Here is a 27,535-nt window from a genome sequence, read left to right as displayed (position 1 = left end):
TTGCCCAGAAGTACAGCGGCAATGTGTAAACAAACAGCACACGCATTGATATTATCAAAATAGATTTTATTCTAGACCTTGACATCTGAGTGATATTACAACAGTCTGATCAGTAGGTTGCAGACCGCAACCGTTTGAGTGAAAGAGTGAAACAACAGGTCAGGGAAAAAGACAAGAAAATCAGAAAATTGGTATTTACATGTTCTGTTATAATACACCAACAATTAAATTCTTCCTATAGTTTTTGTTCATTTGGAGTATGTAGCTACAAATAAATCAACATTACAAAAGTTTTGATAAGTACAAAACCTTCGAGGGCTCTCCATCATAGCAAAGATGAAATTAACGTTAGTACTTTCGGTAGGAATAGCGGGGAAACAAACAATCAGCACACATTTGAATGCAGTGTAAAAACCTGATCATCTAAAAAGAAAGCATTATAAAACACCATTCCACTGTCATAGACTTCATCTCAGGAGTAATACTGCATTACTAGCACACATACTGTATGACTAAATCTTATAAAAACTGCAGCGGCCGTCCCACAAATAAAGAAAACAAACAAACAAAAAAGAGATCATCAAAATTAGAGGAAGAATACTTTCCTCTGAAATCTGTCATAACAGTTGTGTGCTGTGTGAGAAGATGTTGCAACCCAGCAAATTCTTAATGGGAATGATGATTATAGCGGAGGACAAAAAAACAAAAGAGGAAAAACAGAAAAGGAGAGCGGTTGTAATCTCAGAGCCATGGTGTTCCTACAAAAACTGAGAAGCCTGTGAAATGAAGACTTGGGGGAAGGCAGAAGGAAGCATTCAGTCCCAAGTGTCTTTAAGATGGAGCCCAATCACTGCTTGCTTTATTTAAAGCAAACATCAAGATATTCTTCAACTTTTTTTTCAAATGAAATTCTAATGAAAACTTAAATTGTCAGCTTACATGGCAGCACTTCGTTAAATATCGTTATGGTGACAAATAAGACCCGGAATGCCTCGTTTCAACTTGATGTACCAAAGGAGTCAGACAGCTCTGATTAATCCTAAACAGCAAGTTGAACATCAGATTGTGTCTATATTGGCTGGAATGAACACCCCCCCCCCCATCCCTGTTTGAAAGTGCAGAAAAAAAGAGCACCTTTCACAGGATTCTTTCCTATTCAGCAATGACTGTTTAATGGTATTTTATAAATCATTCCTCATATACATCACAGACTGACTGTTTCAAGCATTGAAAAGGTTTCTTTCTTTAAAATCCACCTTTAGCCCAGGGGTGGCGTATAAAAGAATCCCCTTTAATAGAACAGACGTATATGCATCTGTAAATATGTTTTATAGCGCAGATTCCCTGTTACACTTTTATGCTGCCAGTCGGCACACACTTGACTCAAAATGCAAATTCTAAAGACAACAAACAAAAGCGCCATCATTTGGAGCATGGGCCAAATGGCCATAGTTCATTTTAACAACCTGATCAGCCTGTCTCTCGTTTGTGTTTATGCAAGGCAATGCCTGCCTGACAACAGCATATACTGTGCTGTGTACTTAGGTCAGCGTCAGACATGAAAGCTGCTCGCACTACAGAGGAATAGTTTCACTACTCAACATGACAAACTCTCCAACTCTGTCGATCAGCCGTTTTCAGATGAATGCCGATGTCTGATATCTGTGCGCCTCCAGAGAACAATACGTACAACACGGGATGTGATTAGACCGGCTTAGCCTGATTATCACTCAGCACTGGGGAAAACGAGCACTACTGTGACCACTACTGTTCACGTCAGAAGGATGCTAGCAGCTCTTAGCATTCTATCGCTGAGCCACATTACCAGACAACTGACACATAAGCGAGTTTCCACTGACTGCACATCAACAGCAAAGATCATCTTTCAGCCGAGAGATTTGGAATTCTTCATGACTCAAATTTACCTTGATGGTGTTTTCCAGGGTGAAATTAACAAAGCACAGTTCACAAATAATAGGGGCAAAATTAGGACAAACCTATTCGATTGGGGGAAAAAAAACAAACAAACAACAAAAAACATTTAAAAACTCTAAATAACTTCACCTTCTGCGTAGTACATCTGCATGTTTCAGCCTTAAAGATGGCAGAAAAGTAAAGAAATTAATCTCCCAATCAACGAGTCCCAACATCAATTTAATGATGGAAAATGACTCAGGACCCCTTTTCTCCTTTCTCCCGCCCCACATGTAATATGAACACAATAGAGATCAGTAAAATCCAAATTAAACAAAACAATGTCCACAGGACACTAAATGCTGACATATGCAATATGCACACACCAACAGAGAACAAAAATCTTTACAAAGGATAAAAAGAAGAAAGAAAGAAGAATCCTGGAGTTTTGGTTTGCTTGTGATGGGAGATTTTTCTTCCTGCATGTCTGTGGAAAACAGACTGTGATGTTTGTACATAAAAACGGTGTGGACGATGGACGGTCTTTGCATGTACAGGAAGTAGGGCGCGCTCCAGCTGGTGTAAAGGTGGGCCATGGCATCTGACAGGACTACAGCAGTGTGGTGACAGGCAGGAGCAGTCATTTGGCTATGTACACATTCGTAGTCGGTCCATGGCTCCGTCCTATGAGTCATTTCCTCAGGTCTAGAACACAAACCTGTAAAGCAGGAAGCCAAATAGAGTTAGATCATTCGACCCATTTAACCACAACATACAAAGTGAGGACTTCTATGGGCACAGGATACAAAGATGCAGTGTTTCTTTCTTTTTTTTTTTACCCAAAACTGCAGACAGCAAAGATATAATCAACTAGACCAGATAGAAACAGATGACGCCATACAGAGCAGGACTTTTGTTTTCAGTCCTTTTTATAGAAAAACACTTTACAACAAATCAACTCCCCAAGTCATAGTGACATTGGTGTTTTAAAAAGACTAAGACAGTTCTTCTGATATTCTAGTCTTCTGAAAGAGCGCCTCAGATAAATAAGGTTGAATCCAGGAAACGCTAATATACAAACTATTTTTTTTAATCCAGTGACTGGTCTGACAGTTGCTGGTCCTACTGCACTAAGAGTCCACCCCCCCTTATCTGCTCAGTTAGTAGCTGTGAGAAAAGAGCAACAGTTGCCACAGCAGCACTGCCTGCACATTTTCACAATGATCTGCAGATATGCTCATTTGGTTTAGTTATCTGAAAAAAGTACAGAACTGTATGAGGGGGGGGGGCAACATTGTATATACGTTTTTTCTCCAATCTTTTCTTCTGTTACCCTTTTTTCACATACGTTTAACTGCCATTCCAGACAGTAGCAGCGGGTATGACTTTGGCTCAGACCTTCCTGCGTGGATGTTTTTAAACTGTCAAAAACTTGAATAAAAATAAATAAATAAATAATAATAAAAAAAAGATAAACCAGCCTAATAATTGCAGCTGTCAGAAATTGTGGTCCCTCCACAGCCCGCAGGATGCAGTGACATAGCATCTTTTCGTGTTGTCATAGTTAAGTTTGTGTGGACAGACGCTGCAGCTTCACACGCCGCTACAATAAAAGTCGATAAAAGTCCAGAAAGAGATCAGAAAAACTGCCTTTGTTATGATTTACATTGCATGCCCATTACCCAACAGTGATTACAGACAAAGAAAGCTAAGAAGTCTAAAACTTCTGTTTGTCTCGTACACGCGGTCACACTGAGAACAGTTTTTACACATCTTCACATTTAAAAAAAATCTCTGAATAATATTTTTTCTCATTTTGCAACAGGGCAAAAACTATTTGTTCATCTGCAAACAAACTCTGCAGCTCTTCTCTAAGATTTGGTCTAAAATAAAATGTGCAATGAACACTCGGAAACAATGGCAGAATGCCATGGCTGGTGTTTGCCGGGAGCTGCGTGGCAGCAGCTGTTCTGCTCGTCCCTCTCTGTTGTGCTGGTGGCAGACCACAGACGCCTACTTTCACAGCAGAAAACCATATTCTGCTCTCACTGGGTAGGAGCTGGTGGGAGCTTTTAAGGTGTTTTATAGCATTGACTCATCCAGATCAACCTTTTAAAACAGAGCTAACGTGTGTGTCCCTGGTTGTGTGAAAGTCAGGCAGCAAAACTCACCGTTCCGTCTGACGCACTGGCTCCTACTTTGTCCCCTGTGGCATTCCAGCACACCTCAAAGATCCCCCCTGTCCCTCGGTAGCTGTGGACTAAAGCACCCGTCTGAAGACAAACACACAATAAGTCAGAGTTACCACTTGTAGGCAACAAGTTGATCACATCAATGTTCCTTCGTGTTTATTTTCGTGTGTGGTTTGGTCTGTAAATGAAGCCCCGTCAAACCTGAGTGTTCCAGATGTGGACACATTTGTCAAAAGATCCGCTGGCGAGGTGCCTGCCATCAGGGCTGAAGGCCACGCTGTAGACGGGCTCCTGGTGACGGGTCAGTGTGTGAATGCACACGCCGCGCTCCACGTCCCAGAGACGCACGGTTGAGTCAAACGATGCACTACAGAGGAAGAAAAGACAGGAGAGTTCGAAGTAAGCTTGGTGTCACGAATCACTCATCGGATCGGATTAATGGCTAAATTACAATAAGATTGAGTTATTCAGCTCATGTAACAAGCTTAATCCGAATTGGATCGGGTTACTTGCGATCGAATTAAGACCCCGGGTAACTCGATCGACAGTGGATCGGATCAAACGTTCTGCACATGCTCGAGATTTTTTCCCGGGATCGTCACCCGGAAGTCGAAGGAGACAATATTACTGTTGTTGTCGCCGCCGTCAGAAAGAAACAAACAACACGATGGAGAATGCGCTGTTGTGCATGGCGTTTGTGCCATAACCAGCTCATCACAAATGTAGAGGGACGCAGCTTCATCTTGCTCTTCATTCGCCATCTTTCTCGAATGCCTTAGTTTTGTTGTTGTTGGTGGTGAAGACGTCAACAGGAAGTGGCTCTATTAGGATAGTTGAAATGGGTACAGCGCCACTTATCTACTGTGGTATTGCACGCTTTGTGCCAGTGATTCGATACATTCACCGCCATGTAACAAAGGATAATTACCTTTGCTCAGATAAGAAGCATAACCCAACTATAGCTATAATTAAGTTAATCTCATCATGTAAACCCACTGAGTGTGTAGGGATGGAAACTGATTTTATTACGGCAATTTCATCATCAGTGCCTGTTATCAATGTGGCTCTTCCAACAAATGCCTGGATTCTTGACCCGTTTATCATTGAGGAAAAACGTGCATCACACAGACTTACAGCATAAACACAGGTGCTTACTATCTGTAATCACAATCAGAATAAACTTTATCAATTCCCAACATATAACAGCAATAAAATGCTTAACTGCTTTGAATAGGTATCAAAGCAAATCTTTAACCCTTGTACGGGCTTCACTTTTGGGACCCTCTGGTGTCCCTTGGGTCAAATTGACCTGGGACATATTTAGAGCTTTAAAAACAATTAAAATAAAATATATGTTTATTGAATACAATCAGTCTCTACTAGAACACAATTAACAATGGAAGCGTGCATACTCTTTTTGTCATACGGTTATAATTGATGTTAAAAATACACTTTTCTCATAAATCATGCTTATCTTGGAGAATACATAGAAGCTCTTCAGAAACATTGAGGCTCTAAAAATTGCTCTCCCTGTCTCAGCATCCCACAGACTTTCAGTCGACTCCCCTCTTGACCTGTAGACACCAGCAAGGATGACAAAGTCGGCATGCAGATGCATGATGTCTATCTCTCTCCACTGGTCACCAAAACACGTCTCCCTTCAAAATGAGTCATATCCAGAATCATCTTCTGAACTGAGTCAGGAATCAGCAGCCCAAAGGATGACTTGATATCCTGAACATGAGCCACTGCAAATCATGTGGATCCTCTTACCATCCGTAGTATGTTAGCAGCTGGGGTGGTGAAGACCACTGAATTTGTCCATTCTTCAACAAATATGTCTGTGAGGCTCTTTCACTCAGCACTGTGAGGGTCTAGCCTTCTGCTTACAACAGAACTGGCCATTTCTACCAATTTGTCCAAGCGCCTACAGTTTTTGAGTGATAAAACATGCACATCATATCACTGCAGACATTGAAGGACCTGAGCTGTCTCAGGAAGAAGAGACGACTCTGGTCCCTCCTGTACACTGCTTCTATGTTGGCAGACCACTCCAGTTTATTCTCCAGCCCCACCCCCAGGTATATGCAGGGCTGAACAGTCTCCATCTCCCCTCCATCAAAGCAGACTGACTGGTATGAAGTATTAGATCTTTTAGATCTGAAAACTTTTAGATCTTTTAGATCATGACTACAGTTCAACCATTTCCATTTGTAAAGATGCACCTGACCTTTTATGGGACTCTTGTCAGAGGAAATAAATAATCTACCCTTTATTTGTTCTTCGAATGTTTCTCTTTTCTTTCTTCCCCTTTTTATAAAACAAAGGAAGAACATTTCAAGTGAAATTCATTTTCTCCATGCTTGTTTATTTTGTCAGCACATTTTTAGAATAGCAACGCTATAATGGGTCATAAACTGTTTTAAACACCGTTTAAGAAAAAAAAAAGCCTGATTCGTCATTAGGATTTATGCTTGGCGCTAGATAAGCTGCAACGTAGCCCAGCAGCAGTGAAGCACTCCTCTGTTACGTGTTCAAGGCGACTGGCAAACTGCAGCTTAGTGCCACCATGTGCTGGTAGCAACATATCACCATCAAAACCAGGCTGGACTTGAATTCGGCTGTCGAGTGCGCATAGAGCCGTTTCTGTAGTTCTGCCAGTACTGTGGCTCCAAGAACTTTACCTGCTGACGAAACTCAAGGTTCAAAAACCAAATATGGACAGAGATCCTCATCCTCATGGGAGCTGCCACAGATGTGGAGCAGAAAGTTAACAGTAGTTAGTTCATGACTGCTAAGCTGTGCAGGCTGGCTGTGTGTTTCTTGCAGTTACATACGTTTGGTCGGGGTGAAAACCCCTCTCAAGGTTCCACACATTTGCTGGATTACTATTGTTTGTTTGTGCTTTCAAATATGTTAAAACAATCCAAATTGAGTTACACTTTTCTTCTCCTGTTTTACAGCAGTTGTACGCAGCGTAAAATTGCATCCAACTTTCTTGTTCCTCTACGGCTAGAAAAATATCCCATTATTGACATAATACTATAATTCTAAGTTGGCATCATAAGTTTTGTTTCTTCATCGATGCAGAATCATTCCCATCCGAGTCAGATGAATCTAAATTTTCTACCTCGTGGTACCATGCATCACATTTCTATGAATAAAGAACTGCCATGTTGTAGAAAAAAGGAAAGTCTCTCTCTGTACTCCTTACCTGGCCAGCATGAGGTTGGCACTGGGGTTGTTGGTCCCGGGGCCCGTGGGGCTCCACTTGATGGTGTAGATTTCTTTACTGTGGGCCTGAAGGTCATGGACACATGAGTCCTGCTTCATACTCCAGATCTATCACAGAAAGAAACAGAGTAGAGGAAATAAGCGAAAAAACAAACCAGAAAAGGGAGTTTGTCTCGTAACATGATGTTCACAATGAGTTTTGGACTTCTCATTCCGGCTTGTTTTGTGAACTGACCTTAAGTGTCATGTCATCAGAGCAGGAGGCCAGCAAGCTCCCAGTGGGATCCCACTTGATGGCGTTCACCTCGTTCTACAATGAGCAAGATTAGAGCAAACAAAAGCAGCTAGTTCAGAAATGCTTTGTGTAGAAGGCCTTAAACCAAGAATTCAAATTCAATTCTAAAGTCCAAACAGCGTAATGAGTTAAATTGAACGCAATCGAAGAGCTTTAAAACTGATCAGGGACTACAGCGGTGCAGAATCAAAGCATGTATGACAAAACGGGAGTAAAATTTGGTTTCCCTGCTTGTGAGTGTTGTTTTACCGTGTGTCCCTGGAAAGTCTTGACAGGTCTGTCCTGACCCAGCTTACACACATGGATGCACATGTCTGTGCTGCAAGAGGCAAAGGTGTTATTGCTCTGCCAGTCAACATCCAGAGCAGGTGCTGTTGGGAGGCAGAGACACAGCTCAGTGCCGCTACATATCGAGCCAGAACACGACAAGTCTACTTTTCTTATTGCTACACTGGATCTCACAATAACTTGTACCTATAATACTATATGTGCTGTTATTTGTTTTTAAATTAAAAACCTTTTTTTGGAAACAATACATTAATTCAATTCAATTCACTTTTATTTATATAGCGCCAAATTACAACAAATGTCATCTCAAGGCACTTAAATAATATAGTCCAGCTCAAGCCAATTGGGTTTCAATTCATTGTAATCATAATCCAATGAAATCCAATTAATTAATTTCAAAATAATCCAATTCATTCATATAGAGCCAATTCAAAAACAATTTCCTAGCTAAGGAAACCAACAGATTGCACCGAAACTTGTCTTCAGTCCAATCTCCCGTCCTGAGCGTGCCTGTGGCGACTGTGGAAAGGAACAACTCCCTTTTAACAGGAAGAAACCTCTGGCAGAACCAGACTCAGGAAGGGTGGCCATCCGCCTCGACCAGCTGGGGTTTGAGAAGACAGAAAAGAGCGGGAAAAAACACCATAACACCATTCAAAGGATACCTGTTGGAACAGGGAAACAAGTTTATGGTTCTCATCAGACAGAGTGAGAATCCACTCCACCAAAATGCACATTTGATGCTAAAGATGTGAAGGTATGGTTGTTAAATGGCAGGATCAAACATATCTGTCATAATGTGGAAAGAGACTTAAAGACAGACAAAAACTGTATTCATTATTAGTTGAGTCTTGCTGCAGTTCAGCAAAAGGTAACATCTGTCTAAAAACAGAAAGTCGCATGAAAAGTCATGTGGAACAAATCAGCTGACTCCTGTCACTCACCCGAGTGGAAAGGAAACTGCTGCTTTGCTTCTCCCGTGTGTGCGTCCCAGATAATCGTCGTCTGTGTGAAGAACATTTTCATCACTCACATAAACCAGCACCATCTACTTTAGGAGATCAGCACAACACAATACACAGATCCTTCCAGAAATAAACTCTTGAAGTCATGCTCAGGGCATCTGTACATGGTGCACAAGTACAGAGCATTACGTGGTCGTTAATATATCTCTCAGACAGCTGAGGCTTTTCTTTAACTTCAAGTCAGGATAAAATTTAAAAAAATCATCTGGTTCTTTCCAGGTCTTAATATGAGCCAAATACGACCTCAAATGAACTACAACACATGACGTATTGCATGCTGTCATTATTTAACAAAAACTGGGCCAACATGTTGAAGCAGTGTGTGAATAACAGCTTGTGGAACCCCCTTTAGCAGCAATAATTTGAAGTGACCGTTTTCTACATGACTTCATCAGTCTCTCACATTGTTGAGGAGGAATTTTGGCCCACTCTTCTTTATGATGTTGCTTTAGTTCATTGAAGTTTACAGACATTTATTTATGTGCATCTCTCTCACTACAGCATTTCATTCTGCTGTGTTTGGGATCGTTGTCCTGTTGTATTAACCAGTTTCAGCCCAGCTGTAACTGTCAGACTCCACAATACTTGGTATACAGAGGAGTTCATGGTGGACTCAATGACTGCAAGATGTCCAATAGGGTTGAACGATATGGAAAAAGAATCTAATTGTGATTTTCTTTTTTGAAATATTGCGATTTAATAAGCGATGTTTAGATGTTTATTCAAATGTTGAAACAAGTTTGTTGTGTTGTCTCGCGAGGTAGCAACAGTGGCAAGACATGTTTAATACCTTGCGCTGTGCAGCATCCTATTTTTTAAAACCAAAATAATTCCACACTTAGGTACTACTCCTCTTACACACTAAAGTTTCTTTAGTGTCGGCTGCTGTCGTGGTTGGACCTGAGGCCATTTCCGTCTGGTCAGTTTTTTTTTGGCCCTTTGCATGTTGAAAGTCACTTGACTTAAATCGCAACGTATGCGAGTAGAAAATCAAATTGTTTCACATCGCAAATGCAATTAATCGTTCTCTCTGTGTTGCGTTGAAATTTCACACACTGACAAGAGACAGAGATATAAAAGGCCTTCTATATGCAGTTATAACCTCAGATAAGGAAAGTTAAATCTGAATCTCAGAAATAAGGAGAATTCCCGAACTCCAGACCTTTGCCCCTTATTGGAATTCAGGACCATGCACTTTTGTGGAGATCAAATGGAACATTTTTGATCCAACTCTAAATCCCACTTTCTGATTTACATCCAAATGGTCCCAAAGCTGAGCTCTGTTTCTCCTCACCCTCCTCCTCCGAGACAACACTGACATCCCACATCCTGCTCAAAGGTATCCAAACACTGAGTGTCTAAAACTAAAGTTGAATGTGTTGTAATCATTATACAAGTTACATGCTGTAAAAACACAAATGAAATTGGTTAGTTTGGTGCAACTCTTAACTCTCGCTGTGTTGAAGGGAACAGCATAGTATTCACCAGCTTACCATCTACAGACTGTATTCTGACAGTCTTTCACTCTCTACGCTGTCTGCAGCTTAAGGAATTATATCTTGTCGTGAACTAATTCACTTCAGCATGGCTGTGTTTTAATATGTTCATTCATAAGGCACATCTACACATACAGATGTGCAAGTACACAAGCATTTCCTGTCCACTTCCTTTGTTGTCAATACGTCCATATGACTTCTGGAAAGGCATCTTATCAAAGAATGACACTGTTTTGTTTTCTTTTGTCATTCATTATACTGTTTTTGGTTATGACAGTGAATTGAATTTACAGTATTTGAAGAAATAAAGTATGCTGAGTGCGATTCTGTGATACTAATTCTGAATTAAAGAATAGATTTATGAAAGCTGGTTTTCTAATTGTTTTCGTCATATAGACGTAAGGATTCCCACACTGCAACAAGTGCAAAACTGTTAAGCTTTAACGCTCTAACGGTCAAACAGGTGGCTGTAGCTGAGGAGCGGCCGTCTGCCGAGTGGAAGGTCGGGGGTGAGAGTCCTGGCTTCCCCGGACCACCGGAAGTGCCAAAACTCTAAATCCCACATTGTCCATGCATGTATAAATGTGTGGGATAGAGAAAAATGCACAACTGACAAAAACAGATCAAAAGATGAAGTGCAGCACCTGGCTACTGCTTACCATCTTCATTTCTACGGAAACAGTGAGGATGGACCTAATTTTCCTCACGCTGCTTCTGTACTTTAGTTTAGTTTTGGTTAAATTGAATTGTACTTTCTTTTTCACATGGCTGCATGTGTCATTATACTTCACTACACTAGATGGCAATGTTGACCAATGTAGAACACACTGCAGCTACTGTGGCAGCACGCCTCTGTTCTTTCTTACTGAGGTGTAAAGTAAAAAAAGATCCTGATATGCAATCATGGAGGGCAGTACACAGATTTTACGGTGGCCTCAAGCACAACTCGTTTACAGAAGACGCTTTCCCTTTCTTCAACTGACTTTTATTGGGATTGATCTTAATCTAATCAGTGTAAAGTAAATTAGGTTGTTACATACAGTCATCTTTACGGTTATCATTAAAACTGTAAAAACGGTGATAGAAAGTGGTTTGGAAAATGACCGTTAGAAATCAAATATGTCCTCAAATCGCTTCATTGTTTCAGACCAGTAAGCCAAAACTTGAGGACAATCTATTTACATTGATATTAAACACAAAATCACCACGTGCAGCCAGATTTTTAGATAAAATCAATATGCCTTACCTTGTCTACACCAGCACTGAGGATAAAGTTTCCTTTTTTATTCCATTTGAGTGCAAATATAGGACCTTTATGCTGGCCCAAAGTACTGGCCAGGTTGCCTGAAAAGAGAACGCATCTTACCACAAGACCACACATTTCTTCTAACAAAGCTATCATGTGACAGAAGAAGTGAGAGTTACCATCTTTTGTCCAGATTCTAGCAAAGCCATCATATGAGCCCGTTGCCAACAATGTGCCCTCACTCTGGAAGAAAGACACAAATGATTCTGGTTAGGTGGCATCGGATCTGCTTCAGTTTCATCAGCATGTTTACATCCAACTTCACAGGAGCAGCACTCTGGCTTTATTTATGAGGCTCACATTAAGTCAGATGTGGTGGAGGACAGACAGAATATTTGTGCTAATTTGATGCTATGCAATGAGTTTTGCCATGCGGGGAAATCGAGTTAGCAGCTCAGCAGCAGAAAAACACTTTTTTCCCATCCTCGTGGGAATGATTTGCCTTCGTGTGCTGTGCATGTCTTTAGCAAGAAGAAAAAAAAAGTGGTTCCATCCACTGATGTGCACACAGACAAACACCAACATTAACAGGAACAAACTCACATTCCAGTCTAGTGAGGTGACATCTTTGTTGCTGGGTACGTCCTGGCCCCCCTCTCGAATGCAGTGCCTCAAAACCAGCTGGGTGGATCCACCAGTGCTGTTCTCACTCAGGTTCCAGATCCGTGCTGTGGAGTCCCCAGACCTGCCCAAGGCAAGACAAGCTGACATTAGGCACAGTGACATGGATAGACTTCTAAGATCATTACTGAAAATGTTAGAAAACTGACCATCATAGCTCCTGAGCTGGGTTGGGGTTTAAAGGCATTTTATCGACCCTGAACCCAAATCATCAAATCCAAAACCTTTTAAAATCCCTATCAAACTTTTTTCACATGATCTGTTGAAGAAAAAGGAGAGGGACATTTTACAAGCACAAAAGTCAATGATGCTAACGTGGTTTGTGTGGATATTTGCCATCGTATGCAGACCCTAATAAATTCCTCTGTTCAGGACTGTCCCAGATTAAACTGCATTTTCTCCATTTCTAAGAGATCTGTCCCTATGTTGGAGTAGGACTCTCGTCTACAGTAAGCACCCAGATGAATACTTACCTCTACAGTTCACTTTTATGAACGAGCAAATAATTGTTTAAGGGCAACGTTTTAGAAAGATCATGAAACACTCCTAGCCTTTAATGTGATCTGCTTATCAACATTTCATAATTTAATCCACTGACCTTTAAGGGATCATTTCTTTTTTTAAAAGTGGGGTTCTGTAAGTACTTTGTAGAAGTCAGTGTTTTACCTACAGTAGGCAGCGGTGAGAGCACTCTCAGTTGAGAAGATCAGAAACAAATCCTGACAGGCAAGCCAAGCTAAAGCCACTCAGAAGAGGCTGAAGAGGGTTTTTTTTGCAGTCTACAACAAATCATATAGCTATGTGGGTCTTCACACTGCGTCACTCAATTCCCTTCAGTTCATTTATGCAGCCAATTCACAAGAAAAGCCATCTCTGGGTACTTTAAAGAGAAATCAAACACGCCAAACCATGACTGACGCCACAACTCTGTGGACTGAGCGGGTAAACATTCCAACACATTCTGTTGCTTTAAACTCTCACTGTGGGAGATCATCAACACAAGTGACAACACGGTCGCCATGTCGACCCAGTCTGTGTAACTGTCTGATACTGAAATGTAGGGCTGTAAAGTCCTTGTTGACTAGTCGACTAATTGGTCGATTTTTTGCCGTGTTAATTTTAATAGAGTGTATGGGTAATTTCATCAGGAAAAAAAGTACAAAGTGCTAATGAGGGTATTTTCAGAGTACCCCTGTTTCAGAGAACACCCCTCTTGTTTTCACTAGTTTGGATTAGCCCAACCCACTAGAGAAAGGTAGGTTGAAGAACGTCCATGTCATTCAACGGCCGTTGGTTTGCTGAATATTTATTTTTACTTTGAGCGTTTCATTAACAGTATGTCCTCCTCTACCATCCAGGTCAAAGACATCGGCAGTGTGGCAGAATTTTACCAAAATAGATGTCGGGAAAAAAGGCGAATGCAGTATTTTCAAACAGTTTGCATATCACAGCTCGACTACAAGCATGGCGCATCATCTAAAAACGGTAATATTTCAATATTATAGGCTATTAGTATCATATTAAACATATTTAAATATTGTAGTCTCATAATCGTTTATTCGTTTTATAACCGCAGGCGCATCCCTCAGATACACCCAGACCACGCTGGATGTTAAGCCTCCTCTATCATCCAAACGTAATGCAGAAATGCACAGCGCTATTACGTTTGTCCATGTCTTGATCTGGGATGTTTAATAAAGGCAATTTAATTTCCTTTTGTTATTAACTGCCTTCTTGTGCTAATATCAGTGTTTTTTCGAGAATCATGGGTTATTATATTGTGCAGATGCACGTGATGCAAAACGCTGTCGGAGCCGTCAGACTCGAGTTTGCCCTCTGCCTGCCAATTAGTCGATTTTTAGTCAAAATTTCAGGGTTTCAGTCGACCAAGAATTTCTTTGGTTGATTACAGCCCTACTGAAATGATAGATGTAAAAGGCCACAATGTAACATTTGTGCAAAATGATGGGAAATTTTTGAGGTTTGTTATTTTAGATATGGCTCTTTTCATGGCCATGGCCCTGTTCAAGTAGCTTTTAGCTTAGCCCAACCCCAAAAACCTGCCAGATTCTCGAAACTGAGAGCACGCCATCCGCTGTCTACATAACACACAACAAAACAAAGAAATATCCCTCTAATGGGTGTGCAATGACCACACACACAATGACACAAATTATTTTTGCACACTTTTGCCTTCTGCTGTCTAATTCCAGCATTTTGATCCGTTCCATCATTTCATTAGCACAGAACAGAGCTTTCCATGAGCAAAACACAGAGCTGTAGGCATGACATCATCAGAAGAGATGGCTGATAGCTGACACTGAAAGGGTTAGTTTGACTTAGACATTAGGACTTTGGCCCATTTCATTAAACATGAGCAAATGGATCGTTAATAGTTTGGCTCCATCACCAAAGAGGTGAGCAGTGAGCAGAAACAGACCACAGCTTTCATCAAAAACCTGCACAGACTGCCACATGCAGGACGGTGCTGAACACCAGCTGTAGCTTTTGTGAGCTGATGTGTCAAATCTGTCAGTAGGGGCTGCTTAATGGTAATAACTGTTCTGGCCCCAGTGAACAATCTGCCACATTTCCACCATCAGCGTAATATCAGGATTTATGATGTAATAGCAAGAATTCAGCATCCAGACATTCATCTCTGACTGAATTAAGCTACAGAGGGAGCATGACAGGGGAAAAAAAACAACGAATCCTGTCAACAATTTAAGGTGTAATGAGAGGAACTGCTTATAAAAACAATCTTTTTAATCTTACATCCATGTTTTTCTTGAACAACAAAATGACTTCAAACCAAAATGTGAAGTCAGAAAAACTGCTTAAAGAGCAGATTTAGCTTTTTAACAGCTCCATGAGTAAATTAACCACAAACAGGAGAGAGGAGATTCAATTCTATTTGTATAGTGCCAAATTACAACAAATGTCATCTCAAGGCACTTCAATCTGACAGATCAGGACTGAGGGCTGCCATTTAAAGGCCATTTGCATTACCCATAAAAATGTAATGACAAAGAGACAACGTATTAAAGAAACTAAAGCATTAGTGGACTTGACCATCCACCTTTCAGCATTTATCCAGAAACCGTGTGATGCGTCGTGAATACTGACCCGGAGGCGAGGAGGTCGTTCACCGGGTTCCAGGCACAGATAAAAACTTCGGATTCGTGGCCCCTCAAAACCATGGCTTTGCTTTGCGGGATCTCCACATCCCTGTCCATTTCCATCATCTCAGAGTGGTGATCTATGGGAAAGAAGGTTGACAATAATCAGAAGGTTGACAGTTGACAGTCCTCTCCTAGAATTATTTAAACCCCTAAAAATGCACTTCTGTTATCACATTTAGATATATTTCATATCAATAAAGTATTAAAAAAGTCTCTTCGTGCGTTCAATGTTTTAAGGCAGCCAAACAAAGATTTTAGCTGACATATAAGGTCACACTGTTAGAAAAGCATCTAATGACCTTAGATATGACCTCATAATTGATTAGTATAGACTGTATGATGATAATATCTGCTACATTGTGGACGACTGTCCCATTTACTACTGTGGTTATTAACGCGTTAACTGGTTTGTGACTCTCGTGAAAGTCAAACTATTTCATCGTCTATATTCTTCTGTGAATTCCACGAGTTACGTTTAGCTCATTCGGCCTCCATCTACACAGTTTAGGTTTGTTTTGGCTTTCACACCAACAACACCAGCGCCACGTGGATCAACACATGACTCCATGCTACGCTTCTATTGGTTCATTAGAAGCGTTCATCAGCAGCAGCAGACACAGTCAGAAAGTCGTTTCTAGTTATCTCTGGTTGTAAAACCCCAACAAGACAGCCTTAAGCTCCCTTGCTGGCCAGTGTAGGACTACTGTTCTGAGCCATGATCAAAAATATTCCCATGTTTGTTTCACAATGATCATCTTTCATCTTGATGACAGAACTGCACCGTGTGTACCAGGCTTTAGTTGAAACCAAACACCATTGCTTCATCTAATAAACAGGAATCTATGAAAAGCCAATTAACTCCACCCGCATCTCCACCTGCTCACTCTGACTCGGTTCAAACACTCTTGATGACAAACAGCTACAACTGTGTTCCTACGTGACATTGAACGTTGTTCCACACGGCCAGTTTTGACAAGCTAAACTGACTGGCTCCTCAGTTTGTTTGGTACGAAACCCTGGCTGTTTGAGTCCATGTTACGGAGGCTGTTGTAGGTTTGCTTCGATGATCAGTCACGGCTCTGACTGCTTCTATTTCTCACAGAATGGCCTCTTGCTGAAAACAATACAGGCATTTTACCATATTAAAAAGTCCATTTTCACCATAGCTGTTCTTTAACTTCAGCCTAAATGTTTTTAAAAAACAACAACAACATACAATCTAAATTTTTCAGGGCAAAGGAATCCAATCAAACACAAGGAACTCCCATTTCCAGTAACAGAATAGCCTACAACATCTGACATGAATAATCAGTATTTCCCAAAATTAGGGATTAGAGCTGCAACAACGAATCGATAAAGTCGATAAAAATCGATTATTAAAAGTGTTGGCAATGAATTTCATTATCGATTCGTTGTGTCGCACAATTTATGCTTCAATCGCCATGTCGTGGAGCCGTTTACTTCAGCGTAATATCAGGATATATGATGTAATAGCAAGAATTCAGCATCCAGACATTGAGCTTTGGTCAATGCTGGCTGACTGAAATAAAGTCATACATATATATACACACACACATATGTACAGATACATATATAAAACATATTTTGCAGGTATATAGCATACATTTGTATACATTTATTTTATTACTGAAACTATTTGACAAACATTTATTTATTTATTTCATATTTGATATTATTGCAACAGAACACTCAAGCTGCAACCTGTTTTTTGTGCGTTTATTTGCTCTGTCAGTCCAAATGTCTGTCTCCCCCCCCCCCCCCCCCCCCCCCAGGAAAGCAAACTCATATATTCATATCAACAACTGACCTCATCTTATTCCCTAAAAACCAGACCTTTCCCCCTGCAGCAAAAACATGTACCTTCATCAAGTTTTTTCCTGCATAGAGAATTTGGTGGTGGCCAACCCCCCCCCACATTTCTTACCACCACGGCTGGTTTTTAAATCGGTAATTTCACCAAGTGTTTCCCTGTCGGGGTCTGTAATTCATTCATATGTAACTGCAGCTGCACACAACCACCACTAGTGGTGGTGGCGCTGTGTCGAAATTAGCACCGGCCAACATGTCAAACAAAGCATCTTTTACCGCCACATCCAGAGAGACGAAGAAGAGGAACTTTTCACTGCAACAAACACGGATGATGACAGATCGACAAAAAGGGGTTAGTATTGTTTCTTTTGCCCAAACACATCCAGTACAGTGGCGGCCAGCCCATAGGGGGCGCCGGCCTCCCTGATAAAAGGAGGGGAAATTCAATTAAAAATGTCAGTTTACACACTAGTGTGTGCCTACATGCAATATGGATTATATACACTACATTTCCCACCTACTGACATTCATTCACCAGTGAATTTCCACAGACAAGACTCGTATCGTTTCGGTCACAGTGCAGCCAAACAACCAATCGTGTACTGTTGCCAGGGCAAATTAATAAATATTTGGCCAATCAGTGTCGCAGAATTTTGTGGTCTTGGGGCACTGAAAATAGCGTCCCAGCAGCAGTTTTCAGGTTAAAAAAAGGCTTGTGCGGCGTGGTAAATCAGCGATGTGCAGCTTCCACCGAATTCACTGACATCCTTATATACCTTCTATTATACAATGTAAAATTGTTCATTTATATCTGTGAAACTGGTGATTTTGAGGAGGAGATTAAATCATTACTGTTAAATTGCAGTCATCGTCTGACTGTTGATTTGAATTCTTATACTGGATACTGGACTCAGCAGGGAAATGTATTGTCACATCAGCCCCACCAAGAATGTTACATAAATTCATATCACCAGTATCAGTTAACGATATCAGATCAGCAAATTTTTTACAAAACGAGTGCGAGAAGAGGAGAGACAAGACAGGTGAAGACACTGGAGACAGGCAGCTACATTTGTATTTAAATTTGTATTACTGATGAGATGTGGTAAATTTGCCAGATATGAAAGCAATACTTCTCAGCAGATCTTGAGAGGCTATTTTCTGCACTCAAGACTGTAAGATATGATTGTGAACACTATCACAATTCATGTCTACACCAGAATAATGCAAAGTTTAGAATGCTTTTTTTTTTTTTTTTTAAAAGATAAAAACACCCCTGCGCAACACACTTAAGGGGAGGCAGCTGGATGTATGCTGTAAGGTCTTTATCCTCAAAAACCAGGAGGTCTTTGAGGATAAAGACATCATCGGGAGGTTCTACAGGATGAAAACAAGGATGGCCAAATGTTCTGCTACTGGCTGTGCCTTGTGCAAGTAAATTGTGGTTAAGCTGCCATGTAACTGAATGTTAAACAAAGCACATAAAAAATAAATGATTCATTTAGATATATCTTTTTAAAATTCATGTAATTACAACTCCTAAAATAGACATGGTACGTGTGCACCTGTTAGCCCACGATCAGGTACCACTGCCACCTCATTTTAAGCCAGGAAAAAACCCTGTTAATACTTTATCTTTTTTTCAACCAGGGAGCCAACAACAATGCTTATTTACAAGCTTTAAGTAAAAAGTGCACGACTGAAAAGACCCGACTGGCCAGAAGAGGAGGCTGTGCTGTTAAAAGGCTTCCACCACTGTAAGGTGGTTACACCACACAGAGGGAGCAGCACGCTCTGTAATGTACTCATCTGTCAGTCAAATATGTTTTTCGAAGCGCTTGTAGTAACCAACAGTCACTTCTGTTATTCATGTAAAATGCTGTAAAATAAATGTGAAACAAAAGGAAATACACTTTGGATCTGTGCGTTTGCTGCTATTTGGAGCTTTTCCATAAGTGGGCAGAGTAAATCAAAGTTGTCAACTATCTAAAACACTCTGCAGAGGAGTAAGCTAACAATGGACCTAATTTTAGCCCAAGAGAACGTCAATGAACCCCTCATTAGCAGGTAACAGAATTTACATTAATGAAGACGCAGCGATTCCGAGGGAACAAGACAGCAAAAAAACTGCACAAGCTAGAAAAGATGAGAAAAAAAAACATGGAAGCTGAACAAGACAAAACATGTGGGGTACAAGGAAAATACCAGAGCAAGCCACTTCCATTCAACACTTAACAAAACCCCAAAAATGTACTGGGGCTGCCATGGGAAGTCATCAGAATGACTTTAGACTTCATGCCATGTAAGAGACTTACATTTGTCTGATTCAACAAATCTTCCTGTAAAATTTGCAGTAGTTTTATTTCCTACATTTAGTTATGAAGGTCTTTGTGAAAACGCAGAGTCATATTATTCAAGTATTTTGTATTTTATGTTGGATATATAGTAACAATGAAAAATGTAGACACTTATTTAAAAGGAAAAGGCAGGTCTGTTTAAAGCTTTCAGCCCTTCTTTTTGGGTGGTAAAGAAAAAGTACACACAACTGTTTGTTTGGAGGCTGATTCAGAGACTGTTTATAACCACAAGCTTGCTTACTAGCTAAGGCATGTGATCCGTTTTCCTCTCCATTGGCAGCCCCCTCTCCATTCTTGGAGCTGCCATGGGGCCCTGTGCTGCTGCCGCTGCCTGCCGCTGCCTGCTGCTGGGCCAGCTTGTCTCTGTAGGCCTGCTGCCTGGTCTGGACAACATCTGGCATTACGGCGTCAATCAGAGACAGAGACTCAATGGGCCTTCCGTCAAACAAAGTCCCATCCTACGCAGAAAAAAAGGAAACATCATATCCAAACTTCCCTTACGTAAATAATGAAGTTTATCTATTGTCATAATTATTGTCAGCGGCCAAAATAAGAGAAACTGTGGACATACAAAGGTGGCACCTCTTCCTGCCAGCCTAAAAGAAATTTCTCCTAATTAATAATTGACAGTGTAAAGATGCAAGCTGACCTCATTGATGCTGACTTCAGCCTCCACGTATTGCAGGCCCTTCTGAATGATGGAGATGAGGGCAGCAGGGGGCACCAGGGCTCCATTGATATTGGACTGGCTGATGTGGCTCTCTATGCCAAAGGTGAAGGCTGAATGGGAGAAGCCTGGGGGGAAAATGGTTCAATTAGAAAGTAGGATTGAGTCAGAGATTGCTCCCGGTGTTGAGCACCGCAGGGTAAAATTCATTCATTGGTAATCATTTCTATATCACCGAAACTTGTGCAAGTTACAGCAATCACAACAGCACTCAGAAGAACTTTCTGTCAGACGTACCTGACTCTTGCAGGTATCTGTAAACCAGGAAATTGACCTCATCACTACTTATGCTCATTTTTATTCCTGGTGTTTAAACCATTGGGTCAGCACAGGATAGGAGCCTGTAAAAAGCAAAGCACAGCGCAGTTAGTGTCAGTTTAAGTGTGTGGAATTACACATCATAGAAGCCAACTGAAAGCTGGGAATTACACATCATAGAAGCCAACTGAAAGCTGGTTCCTACATTAACATCAGACAGAATCATTAATGTAGGAGTAATTGTGGAGTGTTGACTAAGGTGTAAAGTAGAGCTGTCACACACTTCAGTGATGGTAGACTATTACAAGTTAACCCCTTAACCGACACAATGAGAGGGGGATCCGGTTTTAAAAGAGTATCACCTTACATGATCTAAATCTTTAAACTTTAAAACAGAGAAGTATGCAAAGATTAACAATGTTTGATAAGGAACGCCATCTCGTTCCGCCAGATGTTTTGGTAGCTGCAGAAGCCTCCATGCTGAATCCACTCATTAACCTACATCTGAAAATAATTTCTGTTGTGCCAGTGTCCGTCCTCTGTATCTGTTCATGCAGAACCCACTTTGTTTAGATGGGACGCGGAAATAAACAGGGGTCTGGACAAAGGACAGAACCTCTACTGTTTGTATATTGTCTGCCGAAAAAGTCAATAAAAAAGTCAATCCAGAGGCTGAGTTCCAAGACCAACAGAACCAAGAATCTAGTCCAAGCTGAACCAAGAGGTCAATGATCTATCAAAAGCCCTCCAGCAATCCCTGATGAGATTGTCATGAAGTCCTAATGCCTGGAGGTTCCAATCACGACCTCTAGAAACCAGGACATCCCATCTAAGCTCTGCTAAAGACAAAGCTCTTTAAAAGCACAACATGGTTTCAGATACAGGTGTGCTGTTCCACACATCAGTACTGTAGTCATGCTGAACTGTGTATTTCATTACAATTCATTTGAGGTTCAGTGTGTGGTTTAGACACACTAAAAGCATATGCCGAATTGCCCTCTTGTATGACACTGGTCTGGCTTTCAAAGGGTGCCGACAAAATGTCAACACCATGCCGCTGACGCAGGAGGAATGAGCAGGTCAGAGCTCAGTTACAAGAATAAGTCAAACAATTCATCTGGCTGACCTTATGTTCAATGTGTAAATGTTTCATGAACATCAGCTTGGAACACCTGCTCAGTCAGTTGGTTATGTACGAATCCTGGCTCTCTGCAGGGAGGAGTGGTCATCGAGACAGGGAGAGCTGGTCATGAAAACCAACCATCCGTACCTGACTGAATGCTACCGTGCCATCATATTTAAAGACAGAGAATTGTTCTGAAAGCATTCAACTGACGTGAAAGTTGCGCCTCCACAGGACACATCTGCACGGTGAAAATGCAGGGTGGGGGGGGGGGGGGGGGGGGGGGGGTGACTTTTAACTTATTTTAAAATCAACCCTTGGCCAACACAACGTTTGACTCATTTCAGTGCATCACTCTCCTCGTATTCTCTAACTCGAGCCTATGACAGAAATTTAGCTGAAATGTGTGTTTTTTTTTTTACCAAAGTATGGAGATATCTACAAGTATCGTGTCAACATGCAGTTCGTGTATATGACTAACGATTCCTAACAATACCCATCTCCACTCATAACATTTCACTGTAAAGTTAAGCGTTCACTTCTTTTCTTTTCTGACCATGCCTTCAGATGCTTGTAGAATTATTTTATAACTGCTAAAGTTGGATCACAAGAGCTGCCTTAGTTTGCTCAAAGATGTTTGGAGGAAAACATTATCAACTGGAGCTTATGGCATTTTTCCATCACATGGTACAGTTTGGTCCAGCTCTGCCCTGCTTTCTTTTCCAACTACAGACAGTAGCCCCTGGACGAGGAATCAGCTGTTTATCATCGCAGTGTGTGTGTATGTGTGTGTGACAACCTCTCTCTCTGTGTTTATTGCATTACACTGATTTAGCAAAAGATTTTATCCTAAGCTATTTACAATTAAGGCATATTGAGTGTTTGTTTTTTTTTGTTGCCATGATGGAGGTCTGTGACAAGCTTTCATCTTAAACGGGATTTTAATATCTTTTGGGAGTGATCATGAGTGCAACAGAGCTCAGCTCGAGTTATCAAAGAAACAAAGATCGATCTGTAACTCTATATTCATGGTAAACAAATTCATTAGCCATGCACACAATATGTGACCCTTGTGCACAGCTGAAGTATCTTTGATTATGACCCTTGCATTGTTGACAGCTTCATGGGAAACATAAAAGTGTATCTTTAAGTAGAAATTTAGTGTACGAGAAGCTGCTCTGACAGACTACAATGACTCACCTATAACACTGGCTGAAAGGCAAGTTAATTGCATCCCTGGTGTAACATTTCAGGTTTCTTCCTGACCAACCCTTTTGTTAAACTTATGTCAACATTCTGCACAGTTCCACGCACAGTTCAGTCAAGCTACAGTTACAACTCGACTTGGCCTTCTAATTAAACGATTGACTTGTCTCAGTATAAATGCGTGGGGGTGGGGGTGACTGACAGTGCTATCCTCTGAACGATGTGAGAAAACATTCAAGACATTCGGCTTCTTCCAACTTACTGTGGTGGGAGATCATCATACATGGAAGTAGACGTCTTTGAATTATGTGAATGCCGATTTTTGTCAGATGATGCTGTGGTTACAAAGTCTAAATTTTATTCACGCAGACAGTCCTGTCTTAACCTGACCTGTTAAGTTGTCGGACTTTTTTTGTTTTTTTTTTAAATGAGGGAAACATATTGGGAATTCAATGTTGCCTTTTTTTGGGGGGGGGACTATGGTGCATGCAGGGAACCCCTGAACCCATATAAGTCGAGCCAAGTGTATACAAAGCAGTGTGATTTGAACCTCAGTTGCATCATCTGGATGTGTTAGTCTGACTTTGACATGCTGCATTTTGTACAATTTCTGTCTGACAAGTTTGGGTTAGACTAAATCAGTCATTTGCTTTTATCTAGTGTCATTCAGTGCTTACTGAATACATCAACACTATCAATACATTAAGTGGAGCTGGACTACTCCTGACAGACCAGTGTAGTCTGAGCAAGCATGTTTTAATTTATACTTATTTATTGAATAAAACACGTTCAAATACTTTTTTTTTTAACTATCTGACCATCATTTACTGCCCTGCACATCGTTGGACTGCTTCTTAAACAGTATGTAATAGTAATATTGCAACAGAAATATAAAAGTGCAGCCACAGAAAGAGACCAAACTAAATCCATCAACAGAAACAAAACACTAAGGCATCATAATGAGAGGCAATACCCATGTGATCAAGATGTCTTCAGGGGTGCATTATGGCTCCGCTGTACTCAGCCCCTGGGAAGGAAAAAAAAAACAACACAAACCTGATACATCCCATCAATCTCATGAATCATACAACATTCTATACATGATTAGGACTGCACCAATATTTCACCAGCATGGAATTGCACCCACTCTACGCGTTATAAAAACAATTAAATGTGGCGTACATTCACACATTAGTGTATTCCTTTCAGTGATGTAACAAAGAAGATAAATTTGAAACATAAATAACTCTAAAAATCAATTATTGACGAGAGTCTCTAAACATTCACACAAAACAAAGAAATAAACCAACGGTTAAGCCCAAAGTTGAATTCAGTGATTTTTACTTGTCTACCACCTGCCAACTGGATGTTAAATCACCTTCGCGTTCCTATCTGTGGTCCGACCGCAAAGGAGGGAACAAAACCTTTGATGACAAGTACTAATTTCAGGGAACTTACAGTCCCCAGATCCCTGAGAGAGCGCCTCAGTATGAAACCTGTCTGCCGTAGAGAAAAACTTGGGGGACTTCAGCATTCAACCCAAAACAGACTGGATCATCCATCCATCCATTTTCTGCACCCACTTAATCCAATTTAAGGTGGTAAGAGGGCTGGAGCCTATCCCAGCTGTCACTGGGTGAAAGGCAGGGTACACCCTGGACAGGTCGCCAGCTCATCACAGGGCCACACAGAGACAAACGAGACGCACTACCATGCAATTCCAAGGGACAATTTAGAATCACCAATTAACCTAACATGCATGTTTTTGGACAGTGGGAGGAAGCCGGAATACCTGGAAAGATACCCACGCATACATGGGGAGAACATGCCAGATGGGATCATAATTGGGCAAAAACAAAGTTGACATAGAGAAGGAAATATGACATTAGTATTGGTTTCTTATACTACTATGTAATAATTGTAACAGTTGGAGCCACAAGGCAAACAGCAAGTGGAGCTGACTCTGTTCAGGTGCTATGAAACAACAACAGAAGGAAAAAGTAAGACATGGTGACAGTCATGACCATGTTAGTGTTGCTAACTCAGCAACTTTGATTGAACTACTTCTCAGTCATAATTTACGAGCCACAGATCTACTGTCTTTAAAGAGGTCTCCACTTCTGCCCTGAACTTCCCCCAGGTCTTTCTTTAGTTACAGAAACACCTCGCAGAGAATTTGGCTGTATAAATGCATAGTACATGTGTGTACGGGCAATAGCAGAGAGGGAAATGGATATAAAAGGCTGGCAGAAAGCATGAGGTAATGGATATTAAATTTTGTGTAGCATGCAATCTTGCAATATTTAGTGACTTTTAGCCAGCTATAGCAACTACACAGCTGGCCACAATGCTTAAACTTGAATGGACATTTCTGTTTGCTCTATCCAGCTGTTTTTATACAGACAGAGGTGATTATGTGATGGTTGTGACAGGTCTTGGTACAAGTAACCTTGAGAGATTATAGGCAAAATGTGTATTTGATATCAAATGTCATGCCTCTAGTCTAAAATAAACAAAATAAAAATCTACATTCTGAAGCTGGATCATAGATGGGACAAGAACTGTGGGCCTTTTGTTTGGTGTATTACAACATTCAGCTATACAATTCAGATTTTGCTCTGTTCTCTTTCCAGACAAAAGGACCAGCCGCTGGGACGTGCCTTCTCGCCTACGACTGATATGGTGAAAGTTAAACACAAACATATGTCAAAGTGCCAGGAATTATGTAAACAGTGCGAAATGAGCGAGACAGTAAGGGAGGCTTCTTGCGTAAATAAGACACTCCACACACACTCAAGCGAGCACATGGGCCGAACAAACTTCAGCGTGCACGTTAACTGGACAAGTAGTTATCAGATCCAATATGAGCTTGTGACTACAGACTGGACTATTTGTGCCGTAACAAAACACCAGAGTAAAATGGCTCGGCTTCTGTATGCAGAATATCTTAACAATAATTTAGATAATCACTCATGTAATGGTACACTGTCAGCTGACCACATGTCATGGGTCAAAGCGTGGGTACACTAGGAAAATGGGCTTTTTCGGCCTTGGCACTCCTCAAGCTAAATACCAGCGTGTACCACTTGCACATCCTTCTCGTTTAACTCCCTAACTCGCGGTAATTAGCAGTTCATTAACAAAGGGCATATTTCGGGGCTGCGTCTGTCCTACAATGATAGTTTTGTAACGTTAGCTCGCTGGCTACCATGCGTGTTCTCACTCGTTGGGCATGGCGGTAACCGTACCCATCACCACACATGCAAGTGTGGCAAGGCGGACTACAATTTAGTTATTTTAATATAGGTCACCCACTCAGTTTCCAATATTGACAATGCCCCAATAGCAAAAGCAATGTGTATTGCTTTGTATTGTAGTCTATAATAGCAATGTAGATACTTTCTTTTTTCAAAAGATATTTCAGTCGACTACAGTAAGGTCGTCAGCCTGGTGCCACTGAAGATTTGCCAACAAGCTAGCTTGCTAACTGGCTAAACCTAGCATGCTATGCTAATGACAGTTTTGATACAATCTCGTACCTGCTTGAATAAAACCTTTTAATTGACGATATCTTCCACAGTTCTTGTGTTCAAGTCAGACCATATTATCGCTTTAATCGATTGCAAGACTGGCCTTTTCAAACACAGATTAACTATCGTAAGGTTATAATATTAGAGCTAAAGCCCGGCGGTAAGAAGCCAGCTTCAGACACACATCGAGGTGACCCGGCATGCAAAAATTGGCTGCCTGTAACTACTAATATTTCAAAGCGCCACTCACTAAAGCTTAATGTAAAGATTATTAGCCCACGTCGACGACAGTATATTATGTTTTCGACTTGTCGTCTGCCAAATGCAGTAAAGTGGTGTGGGTGAAATACGGAAAAATAGTATCTAATTTCTGCCAAATGTATCTGTGATATAATACTATACAGTAACTAACCTATTTTCAAAAAGCCATCAAACACCTCCACGTGTTTAGTAAAAGATGACAGCCGTACTCCAGCGCTGATTAAATAGAAGCTCCTGATCTGTAAGACACGTTCACGGCAACATGAAGCAGCATTTCGTCGTTGGAACAGACCGACGAGATTGAAAAGAAAAAAAAATACAAGGCCTCGAGAAGTTTGTCCCGCAGCCAAGCACCAGTCATAACAGTGTTCCCTTGCCCATCCCCCACTACACCTCATTTCTGCCTGGAAAGTCACCACTAGCTATGGATTAATGACACCCCACCCCCTATCCTTTGCTCAGTCATTCAGACAGGAAAGTCAACAACAAGCTCACATCATCATTGCAATCTGTATTTTACATTGATTTTTAAGCTGCACACATCATCCATAATAATTTCCACAGTACTGCACACGACGATGATAGCCCTGACATTGTCATGCTGCTCCTCTATTATCATTCGAGATTTTATTATCATTGAGGGGGTCACATATTTAAAAAAGAAAAAAATGCTTACCTGAAAATGAATAT

The 27,535-nt window shown here is 41.0% G+C and overlaps 1 protein-coding gene across 2 annotated transcripts; it reads right to left on the bottom strand.

The window, feature by feature from the left end:
• Positions 1 to 49: 49 nt before the first annotated feature.
• Positions 50 to 27,277, bottom strand: LOC140268977 (F-box-like/WD repeat-containing protein TBL1XR1). Of its 2 annotated transcripts, none has more exons than XM_072363987.1 (16): positions 26,997 to 27,277; positions 24,028 to 24,081; positions 20,705 to 20,808; positions 20,390 to 20,535; positions 19,982 to 20,198; positions 15,498 to 15,630; positions 12,294 to 12,435; positions 11,870 to 11,933; positions 11,691 to 11,788; positions 8,868 to 8,928; positions 7,885 to 8,006; positions 7,576 to 7,650; positions 7,321 to 7,448; positions 4,308 to 4,473; positions 4,086 to 4,187; positions 50 to 2,632 (listed from the first exon to the last, which is right to left on the bottom strand). In XM_072363987.1, the coding sequence occupies exons 3-16, from the start codon at positions 20,760 to 20,762 to the stop codon at positions 2,606 to 2,608; spliced, it is 1,539 nt and encodes a 512-aa protein (XP_072220088.1). In that variant the 5' UTR covers positions 20,763 to 20,808; positions 24,028 to 24,081; positions 26,997 to 27,277; the 3' UTR covers positions 50 to 2,605. The 2 variants fall into 2 exon arrangements, with proteins under 2 accessions (XP_072220088.1, XP_072220087.1); XM_072363986.1 differs by lacking the exon at positions 26,997 to 27,277 and adding an exon at positions 26,594 to 26,770.
• Positions 27,278 to 27,535: the final 258 nt, after the last annotated feature.

The sequence above is a fragment of the Leuresthes tenuis genome, unplaced genomic scaffold (assembly GCF_036924035.1).
Source record: "Leuresthes tenuis unplaced genomic scaffold, fLeuTen1.0.hap1 SCAF_14, whole genome shotgun sequence".
Taxonomy (NCBI): domain Eukaryota; kingdom Metazoa; phylum Chordata; class Actinopteri; order Atheriniformes; family Atherinopsidae; genus Leuresthes; species Leuresthes tenuis.
This window is presented reverse-complemented; position numbering and strand designations above follow the sequence as displayed.

Bases quoted from the DNA above. Each gene is read 5' to 3' on its own strand.
- LOC140268977 (XM_072363987.1), bottom strand. From the start codon at position 20,762: ATGAGCATAAGTAGTGATGAGGTCAATTTCCTGGTTTACAGATACCTG. The intron at 12,436-15,497 runs GTCAGTATTCAC...TGCCTTGGGCAG, and splicing joins AACGACCTCCTCGCCTCCGG to GTCTGGGGACTCCACAGCAC. The intron at 7,449-7,575 runs GTCAGTTCACAA...TTTCTGTGATAG, and splicing joins CTGATGACATGACACTTAAG to ATCTGGAGTATGAAGCAGGA.